General features: G+C 36.2%; 1 protein-coding gene across 1 annotated transcript; it reads right to left on the bottom strand.

Moving 5' to 3' along the window:
• Positions 1-9,829: 9,829 nt before the first annotated feature.
• On the bottom strand, positions 9,830-10,903 carry LOC119642757. The gene has a single exon (XM_038042021.1). The coding sequence runs from the start codon at positions 10,901-10,903 to the stop codon at positions 9,830-9,832; it is 1,074 nt and encodes a 357-aa protein (XP_037897949.1).
• Between the last annotated feature and the right edge of the window lie 447 nt (positions 10,904-11,350).

Below are 11,350 nucleotides of genomic sequence, written 5' to 3'. Positions count from 1 at the left end.
TATATTAATCCTTGCCATAAGGTAAGCTTTACCTGTTTACTGCTTTTCACATCTAATAAAACATTGTTGGTTATACAGTTGTAAGTTGATTTAAAACCTTATAATAAACCGATTTATGTTCTAAAAATTGTTTGAATTTAGCAGAAAACGATTCAACCTTAGAATCCTTCGAACAGGCAAACAGATTGCATTCATCTTCTTCTTCGTTTTCGAAACTATTTTGTACACCATGCCCACATCGAAATTGCTAAAAATAATGTTTGTTCGACAGGTCAGACACTTTGCTCCTCGCTATCATAATTGAGAAACATCTTGAAACATTGTAGTCGGCCTGGGCCGACCCTGCACCTATTCTACACCACATTGTCCTACACGTTTGTTATTTTGCCGTAGAACACAAAAATTATTCCCCGTTTTTATATGAACTTACTTACTTACGCAATTGTGTGTTGAAAATTAGACCTCGTTGGAAATAAGGGCTTCCTCTCCGTAGGAACGGTGGCGCCCAAGAGGTTCAAAAATTGTGGCACGTGTTCAAAATTCAGCACAATTAATTTTTACATCGACTTATTGTTATGGGCATAATAATAACTTACCACAAGTGGTAAAGTCTGGTCGACACCCTTGCCTATGGTTACTTTAGTTAGGCTACTAAAACAACACAGAAGCATGGAACAGAGAAGTAATGAATGAATGAACGCAGAAACGTCGTCAATGTAAACAGACATGACTGGAAATTTTAATAAAAAAATGCAACGAAATTTTTCTATAAATATATATTTATTACAGAAGAATATACTTTAAAAACACACTCAAGACACACCCAAGAGAACTTATGCTTTTCCTTTCTTTATTACCTGTGAGGCCTTAACCCATTTCAGGTATTTCTAATATGTTTGGAAAAACCGTCGTATTTCTATAAAGTAGCGGTTGTCGTGACGCATAAACAACAAAGGTAACAAACAAATTAACAAACAAAGTATATTTCGTTTTTAGCTAATGCCCTTGTTTCTAGGGGGTTACTATAATTCCAAATGTTTTCACTAAACTTAAAAGGCCCGTGTAATGCTTATCAAATAAAACCTATCCTAGCGTTTAACCCGAAAACTTTGTTTACAAAATTTGTTTTTGTTGACAAACAACCAAAGAACGGGTATATTTCGTTTCGCTCAGAAGGACGTCACAAAGTATATGTACTTTAGACCAGTATAAAATTTTGAATCGACTTAAGTATGTCCGTCTGTGTAATATCCGTTTTAAACATCAAGGTATCGACTTCAAATTTAGCGGGGGCAGTGAAAGTTTTTGCGCGCAGGCTGGTAATGAAAATGGCGCATATCGTTCAAAGGACACCTCTGCGATACTACGTAAAGTGAGGACACGTCTGTTTTCAAAATAAATAAAAATGTTTTGTTTTTTCATTACTCCTAAATTGTAACAAATAAATTTACAAAGATTTGAAAGTATACTCTGTAGAAACCTCTACTTGCTCTTTTTTTCAAATCAAAGTTCAAAAGCATCATAAAATATTTTATAAACTCTTGGCCATTTTCAAATTTGGAATCCACCTAAGCATGTTGATCCATTCATTTGTCGACTTGTCCCTCTGCGTAACTACGTTGTATCTGTAGTGAACGTTCTCCATTTCAAAAAAATGAAGATGTCGCTCACAAACTTGCAAAAGAATTTGAAAACGACAAACACTTTTCAAAGAACACGCCCACAATATCTATGTAAGAAAAACTGCGAACACCTTTGTTTTCGAGTGTTTGTTGCTTATTACTCATAAAGTGCAACCCATCCATCATATACATTTCCACTTTTGTTCGAAAAATGGAAAAAAATCAACCGCACCCTGCAAATGTTATAGAATATGACAATTGAATCTTTTTTTTTTTTTTTTGTAGAATCCCGGCGATGGATATAAAAGATTTGAGCACGACCAAATATAATTTTTTACTTCTTAGCTAGTGTCCTTGTTACTAAGAGGTTATATAAATAATTCCAAATATTTTCACTAAACTTGATAAAACTGAGCCATTTTGATGACACGGGCCATTCCTCTACCGAAGCTGTGTTTTCAAAAATATTTATTTATTAATACGCAAAGTTTTTTGCTTTTTAACTAATGCTTTCTTTTCCCTTAGCGCTATAATGTCATTCCAAGCATTTTTATTACATTTGAGGAAATCGCTGAATTCTTATTAAGTAGCATGTGACGTGCATGAGTTGTGGATCTTGTAAATTACGTACAATATGTTTTCGTTTCATAGAAGGTCTGATTATTTATAGCACAAAAGACAGCTCTTAAGAAAAACCAAAGCAGTGACAAGTGAGACACCGATGCCTCTGCTGATATTGTTGAACTTTGTCACATGAGCCAAGTCATAAGCTTTCAAATGTTTTTAATTTGTCGCATATATTTCGTGTACTACTTTTAGGCGCTTATTCTGAGAATCGAAGTTTCAAGTTCGTTTTGAGCCAACACTTATTATATGTTGTGAATTGAGGAGGCAACGTTGCTTGCTGTGTATTTATATTTTTTTAAAAGCGAGGGCTAAAATGGAAAATCGCAGATTTATCACATTCAGAGGAAAAAAATATGGCACACTCTCTCTCTGTTCTAGATCGAACCACCGCACGAGTCACATTGTGCATCACTAAAATTAGATTCGCCACAATTCGCAGAGAACAACCCATAATCGAGCATTGGTCGCTTATAGTCCTATCCATAAAAGTTAGATTAGGCCAACTGGCCGAGGCTTTTGACTGCTCTACGGCTGCTTAATATCGAATCTCGGTATTAGTCACTATCAAGTAGAGTACTAATCAATAAGTTATAGAAGACATTTTTTCATGATCACTGCTATTGTACAGCATTTCATAGGTTTGTAATTTAAATGATGCCTGCAACTGCTTAGCAACTAGAAACTATAAGTATAGAGTAGGTAAACGACTGATAAGACAAGCGGAGTTTGTTGTAATGAATTTGAAAAATAACGCTAAAGTGTATCATATTCGGCACAGAAATATCAAGCGAGAAGTTACAACAAGTTTTAGATGTAGAACGTGTGGAGTCTTACACAGAACTCCGCGGATTTAATTTTGCTCTCATCTGTAGACTTTAGATTTTTGCCACTTAGCAATTAATTTACTATTTATTGTCTTGGTTTTGCTATATTCGGCATAATATAATTTTACGATAGAGATTTACTATCGCAGTGTTTGCTATGCTGTAGTAAATAAATTTGCACGTGATCGCTTTATGTCACGTTTGGTGTATATTAGTGGGCATGTTCTTGAAGCAAACAATGCCTCCTGCTTGTGCGGTGGTAGATGCTACAGGACGGGTTCTTCTCAACCACATATTTCACGAAAGCACTTCAACTTTCATAACCGAAGCCAGAGCTATCCTTCACGCTGCCAACCTTGCCCATAAAAACAAACTCAAAACCGTCATTGTTACTGCCAGTTTGTCTGTATTACTAGCTACCCGGAACCCTTCGACTTCGAGATGGAGCACCATCAACAAATTAAGGAATATAATTACTACACCCGACGGAAAAATTAAAATGTTATGGGTACCAAGTCACATCGGTTTACTGGGAAATGAGCAGGCTGATCGAGCGGCATAGTATGCTGCTTCTGCTCCTCTAATTATGGATGATGTCATGGAAAAGTTGGATCTTCAAAGATACATTGGAAGAAAAGTTAAAGAGAAAATTGCGGAAGGAAATTTACAATACCATCATCAACACTACTCTTGCATTAACCCTCAATTAACTCCACCTCTATATCCAACAAATGTTGAGAAAACCAAGATCCAAACATTTTCGAGAATTCGCCTTGGTCATACAATTGCAACTCACCAATGGATCCTGAAGAAGTCTTCTCCCCCAATCTGCTGTTGTGGACAAACTCTTACTATAAAGCACATTCTCTGCGACTGCCTCAACTTTTCCTTGGCTAGAAGTATTGCATTTGGAACGATTAACCCTTTGTACATTCTACAATCAACTTCAGAACAGAATATCAATTCAATATTTTACTTTATTAATACCACTAAGCTTATTATCTAATATCCATTTATTTAAATTAGAGCCGATAGCCTGTGTTGCTAGTGCTCAATGTCTCTTTTTTTTAGTCTAAGAATTCAATTCATTAGTCTAAAATTAAAATAATAATAATAATAATAATAATATATATAATTACTCAGTTCCGAATGAATTTCGTGTGAAGAAATACAAGTTCTTAGATATCTTTTGGCATATATCGTGCAATTAAATGAGACCCGCTGTGTAATGGTAGGAGAATATTCTAGCACCATGAAGACACATTACAGCAAGGGATAATTGTATAGAAAAGCACAGAACAAACGAATTAGGCTCTACATGAATACCTCAAGGTAATTCCGGCGTGACAGGAATTTGTTCAGATGAGAGATCTATTGTGAAAGGATGAGGCTAGTTAGTAAATTAATTACGCGAAAATTTAAAAAAGTTTTTTGCGGTTTGATCAGATATCTAATAATTGATTTGGTAGCGTAGCTAGTTCGAAACCTTAAAACTCTCTCACATAATTTGCACAATACATTGAATGCTGACAACGAGTTCTGTTTCAGAATTAGTAGGAAATCTATCCATTTCAAGAAAATGGAACCATAATTTTCCCTTTGGTAGAGGTCACATCTCTTGTTCTATCATCGCTGCTCCGAGCTAGCTCATTTGGTAATGACTTCATAGAAATTAAAACAAAATAACAAGTACAGCAACACTTGTCTCTGCTTTGTTGTTCATGCATCTATCAATCTCAAATCTAGTGTCTGTTTGTTGCATGTTTTCTATTATATTGTAATAATGTTTGATATTGGCAGCGTTTTAATATTTATGTTTACGGGAAGATTCTCTATGAATCCTTGCCAAAGTGTTAGTGAATGTAGTTTAGCCGTTTAGCCCTTTGCTGCTCGGCTGCAGTACGCCAAGTCTATCCGTCTTTTATAATGCCAAAGTATCTCGGCATAAGACGGTCACTAATCTTAATGGTTCAGGCGGATTGAACGCCTTGTGTTCTTAGCGAGTAAAACGCTTGGTTGAGTTGCTTTATGAGAACTCTGATGAGAACTGATTTTCTTTATTTTCTTACGCACTGTTTATACTAAATTTTTACACTAAACTATTCTTATCTTATTCTAAACAGGATTGTAATTGCTTACTAAATTATCCTTATCACACACTACATTATTCTTATATAAACAGAATTATCACTGTTTACATGCGAAGTGAAGTGTGCCATTTTATTTTATCAAAAGGGTTATGCTGAAGTGGCATAATTTTGTCACACTTCAAGTGGATGCATACGATGGTATGCGATCACACTACAATATGTCCATTCGTCCTTATGGGTTTATGTGTGTTGATGATGGGTTCATTGCATCCCTACTTCTATCCATCTTCTCAAAGCCAAACTTTAATTTCTACTTCACGTTAACACAATTCCACTAGAATATGCCCACATACGAATACATTGTTACCTATTGTAGCGTGTGCCACTGGTCGCTTTTGGACAAATCTAATACAATCTATGTGATTTCTCTATAGGGCTGTTGTGTTTTCATCACGATCCAATAAAAGATTTCTGACTGATACATTAACTAAGAGAAATGCGAATATGTGGATGTGTACACATATGCTTATCGATACGTTCTCCAACTTGAAAGATCTCAGAAATGAATATATTTCCTCTTGATGAATGGGCGACACATCTGACATAATAGAAATTTTAGAAAGTCGGGAGACCTTAAAAAACAAGAAAGGTACACGGTGTTTATTTGTTTAATTGTTGCACACATCATATATGTTTCAAAAGTCAGACGTTTGCATAAACTGGCAACATCTTGCAAGCAATTATACAAACTACAAGCACGTATTCTGTTATATACATTTTAAACCGCCGAAAGAGTTTGTGGCGATTTTCGCAAGAGGGTGTGCATACATTTCGAAATCAACTTTAGTAAGCCTAATTGAACCAGTTGAGCGCATGATGCTCATTGGGCATTTGAACTTAAATATTTTAATTTTCCACATTGCACTTCCAAACTTCTTTTCACCCTAGTTTCAATTAAACAGAAAATGTTTGCATAATTGCAGTCAAAATTAATCGTTTTCGTTTTTCTAATGAATCATATAACGATAAGACTCACGGCCAGAAAGGAATCTCGCATCTTGGGCAGGAAGGACCAAATCGGGCAGTTCGTAAGTGGTACTACCCGAAAAGAAACAAGCAAGTAAGAAAGATGTATTCGGCGGTCGCCGAAACTCGTATACCCAGCAATTTGCTGTTGGCATTTTACTCTCCAGGTTCTTTTATTTTGATATCCACGTCGCTGATATTATTAAGAAAAAGTTAATCGCGGTGCCTACCATATTCATTTGAAAGTGAACCCATTTTAAGGCGGATAATATATCTTCATTTGAGAAGTGTGCAAAATATTTTTAAACGTTCGGTTTTGTTTGCCTTATGATAAATAACCAGAAAACCTTAAAAAAGTGAAAAAAAAAAGATTTAATCATTTGTAACTTTGTGTGGACATTTGCTACTTTTTCCATCTTTTCACGTAAAGAGTAGGGTGTTTCGTAAACAAAATGGGGAAATTTTAAGTATTCTGTCTTTTATAATTCATGAGAACCGAGCAAAAATTCAATAATTTTTGTTAAAAATCATGGAGTTGCGTTCAGTTTACGCTACAGAGCAGCCTTGTACTCCTGTGTGCAAAAACTTCTAATGCTTCCACCAAAGTTGAAGTCGATAAATTCATTTTTGTGGCCAGGAGAGCGTTTACAAAGCACACCACATAGATACATAGGCATACAGACGGGCGGACATGGCTAAATCAACTCAGGCTGATCAAGAATTTTGTAGGGTCACTGTAGCTTCCTTTTGTGTGTTACATGTATTATGGAACAAACCAAAATGAATATATCCCCATCTTAAGATGATGGGCATAATAAATGAATAAATAGTAACATAAGATATGCTATCAGATTATGCTATCGCAAAAAACAGAGAGTCGATAAGCAACAGAGAAGAACCTTTCTCTAAAACAAATAGAATTTGGACATCGAAGAAAACCACGATTACATTGTTGAGACATTCACGGTATCCAACAGTACTAAAAGAGCTTTTCTAATCTACGTGGAGTTTAACAATTTTTTATGTCCTGAAAATAGAGAAGAACTATATAATAATTTTGTAGAACTACACATGCACATTGTTATATGCGAAGGTCAAATAAGCAATGAATGTTGTGTCAGCTGTTAAGAGATCTAGTTAATATTATTCAACGGTCAGTTTTAAAGGAATAAAAAATGAAGACAAGCGTTACTTTAATACAAAATAATAGTTGTGGCCACGACAGTGCCCCTCCAAATTGTTTACATATCAAAATTCCTTATCGCTGTAGGTCTGCTCCAAAGTTATCGCTGCATTCCTATCTAAACAAGAGAAGAAATTGTTATTCTTCAGCATCCTTGCGGTTGCATTATTCGCCTGTCTGCGGCAGACGTTAAAGTCGTCTAGAAGTACAATATTTTGATTGCGTCATTACTTAGTAACACCTTGTAGTTCCAACCTTTTAGTAGCTGTTTGTGGTCCGAATTAAATTTTCCCAAAATTCTTTTTCACGGCAATTAGAACCGGAGTATATGATTATGTAAATAACACGTTCATGCTTGAACTCTGTAGGTCACTGTCTCCGATATCCTTAGAGGATCTGAAATTTCCACACATTAGTTGATTCTGTTTGTACACTAAGTGGTGGAAGTTTTATTGGATTATATGTTTTACTTAGCAGAGTTCATGTTCCACGAAACAGATCAATTCCGCCTTCAATAACAGTTTGTCTCCTTTGAGATCGTTCATGCGTCCATTTGGAATTTGGCTGTTGTGGAAAGACACCTTAGTACATTTATAGCTTTGTTCTTATTGACTCGGCATTTTCTAATTTCGAATGTACAAAGGCGCTTACTTACTAGGCACAAGCCAGAAAGTTACATTTTGCTCTATTCATGCCGTTCTTGAGATGAAAGACTACCGTAGAATAAGTGACAGCTTGGTTTTTGTGAATGACGGGAACTAATTTCTTTCAATATCGCGCGGCCTGGTAAACAAGTGATGGTGCTTACACAAGATACGACTGCAGATTAGGAACACATACAAATTAAAGGAACATGGAAAGAAAGACATGACTCTACAGCAAGTAACGCACTACTTAAAAATCATTCATTTCTGCATAAATTTGGTTGTCACTGTAAAATACTTCCGCATGAAAAATATTCGCGTTCAGCCACACTTCTGAGAAGGTGATTGCTCGCAAACAGAGCTATTAATGTAAAGATTATGGAGTTATTTGTTCAAACTTCCGACATATTGATAGAAGATAGAAAAAGAAGCTAACAGTTTCTTGAAGAGGCAAATGTCGACGGGTGGGTCTTTGTTGGTGTAAATTAAATTCGACGACGCAGAGTTACAAGGAACAGGATATCAAGATTGATTTTCGAGAGTTCGACACAACTAAGTCGGAGTGGCTGTGATATGAGAAACCGATTGTCCATATGGACAGCTGTGACAACTATCAACAACTATCACAGCGTTTGACGATACTATAAAGAGAAAAGATGTAATATCAGACTTATAATGAGGAGTAATCAGTAACCAACATAGGTAAAGGAGCACATTGAAGAAAGATAGTATTAAGAAAGGAGAACGGCGGAGATTCCAAAGCGCAAGAGTTCATTGTGGGATTTGAGGAAAGTTTGGTGGAAACATCCAACGCGAGGGCCATTGTAGAGGTGAACGGAAACGGGATAAATGTGCGAGCAAGTGGGAAACCACCACATGCTACTTAACGACAAGATATGTATCGATCTCAGATCGTTGACTTTAGCACCTTTGACCCGAATGGTACTACCATTAACTCATTTATTGGTGTCATTGATATCGCTAACAATACGCCTAACAAGACCAAACTGCATTACGTATACGCAGATTAGACAAAGTGAACATAAAATGAAGCGTTAAGCGGGGAATATAGGCCTGCGATTTGTATGTATGTTGTCCACGGTTGTTTACAACTAAAACAAATACTTCATCACCATCCTATCTCTTTGTACTTGTGGGCACGCTAACTCTATTTCTATTAATTATTATCATCTAGATAAGGCAGTGAACAAGACTCTAGAAAGGCTGACTTTACACTTAGCATTAAATCAGATACATCAATTAAGCTGTGAACAATATGAGTGTGAGGTTATGCACAGTTTACAATCTTGCTCAAAACCCTAAGTGAGGTGAATAATTTATAGTTGCTTCTAGGCAGAGCTTTATAAACTAAGAGATTCAGGACATTCGTGTATATAATTCCTTTGATTAATTTTACTAAGAATGAGCTCCCAAGTATAAACTGACATTCCTCCGGGGAGGGTAATACTATAAGTAATAATCGACCTTCGTCAAAGTGATCAAGGAGCTCCATATGTCAGCTAAGCTTTGCAAATAAATTTGTATCCTAAAAGTGTGGTCACATAAAGCAAAAACAGGATAAGAGGCTTGTCACCCTAGCTACTTTAGTTAGCCTATTAAAATAAACCTGAAAACTGGACCAGAAAAAAAATGAATGAACACCGAACAAGGGTCTTCTTAGCAATAACACATGATTGTAAAATTTAAAAGAAAAACCGCACTGAAATTTCTATACAAATAAATAGTTATTATATAACCCCGTCAACAAATACACAACAAAACTTATACTTTATGTACAAACAATTTAAAATAATTAAAAGCTTATAATTTGATTCGAATGACAAAATCCAGCAATATCTGCTGCTAGCAAAGAGAGTTGCGGGTTTGAATTAGTTGTCATTTCTTCGATTTTTCTTAAGGAGTCGCTATCATTGAAAGTATAAATCAATTCGATGGCAGATCCCTTAAGAAATACAAGTATGTCGTATATGATTTGAAGAACCCACAATTCTTCCATGCGTACATAATCACAGAGAATTGACAAAATTTTCTGAATGCTCTTCCTTGAAGAGTCCAGTTTCGGATCGGCTTCGACAAGGAATTCGTAAATGGTATCAGCGGCCACCCTCCTTACGTTCGGACAATCACTACGCAAAACACCGATTAGCAAAGGCAAAATGTCTGCTTCCAAGATTTCGCGCTTATGTCCATGATTTCCTTCTTGTATGATATAACACAAAAGGATAAGTGTTTGAATGAGCACATCGGTATCACCATCCACTTGTGCCAGCAGCGGTTTCATAAGTGATATTATATTTTGCGCGAAAAGCATATTTACACGATACTGCGAACCAAGTGATAATTTTTGTATGACATTGAGCGCTGCTTTTCGCAATGTAATCGCAGGGCTAGCCATCATAGCCAGCAACGGTGCGGTACCTCCAAGAGTACATATTGCATCACATTCAGAAGAGTTATCTTTGACTAGACTGTACAATAACCTCGCTACCATTTCACAAACTTTACATTCTTTAAGATTTAACATAGCCACCAGTTGTGGTACCAGTCTGGCCTGTCGGATCAATAATCTGTGTTCTTCCGTCAACGTAGAAATTACATACAAGGCACTTAAAAGCTGTAATTGTAATACCGCACATCTTGTTCTTGTTAAACACTGTACCATCGTTGATATGACACCACTTGTGCTCAACTCTTTAGTGCTGGGAGCATTAGTAGTGCTTAGAAAACTGCAAAGCGCTCGAGCGGCCTTATATTGTTGTTCCGGTTTTGTCATGTCCAAAAATACTCCACCGTATTGTTTCAGCTTATCCCAAACGTTAATCTGTTGTCGTCTTTGCTGATGGCTGTATGGCGTAAATCTATTCATGTTGAAGCTTCGTTCTCAATTCTTCAAAACAGTTTAATCGTAACTTCGCGGGCAGGGGATGATTGACTGTACTATTGCAGGTCAGACCACTTCCCTTTTAAAGTAATGTCTTTGATACCTGCGGGGTCTACCACAATTTTGGGTATTTCCAATAACTTCGGAAAAACCGTGAAACTTTTATGAAGCAGGACTTACTTTGATTTAATCCGAAATACTTGCTTACAAAATTTGTTTTCGTTGATAAACAAACAAACTAATGATCAACAAATAAACAAAATCAAATATTCATCTTGATATTTCGTTGTTAACCCATCTAAACAGTTTGATCGTAACTTCTCGGCAATAAATGATTGGCTGTGCTATTGCGGTTCAAGACACTTTCCTTTCAAAGCAAGGTCTTTAGCAGATAGCACATGTATGTCTACCCGTATATGTTGTGTATGACCC

Source organism: Glossina fuscipes, unplaced genomic scaffold, assembly GCF_014805625.2.
Source record: "Glossina fuscipes isolate IAEA_lab_2018 unplaced genomic scaffold, Yale_Gfus_2 257, whole genome shotgun sequence".
Classification (NCBI taxonomy): Eukaryota; Metazoa; Arthropoda; class Insecta; order Diptera; family Glossinidae; genus Glossina; species Glossina fuscipes.
Note: the sequence above shows the minus strand (reverse complement) of the source record. Positions and strands in the feature narration are given on the sequence as shown.

Bases quoted from the DNA above. Each gene is read 5' to 3' on its own strand.
- LOC119642757 (XM_038042021.1), bottom strand. From the start codon at position 10,903: ATGAATAGATTTACGCCATACAGCCATCAGCAAAGACGACAACAGATT.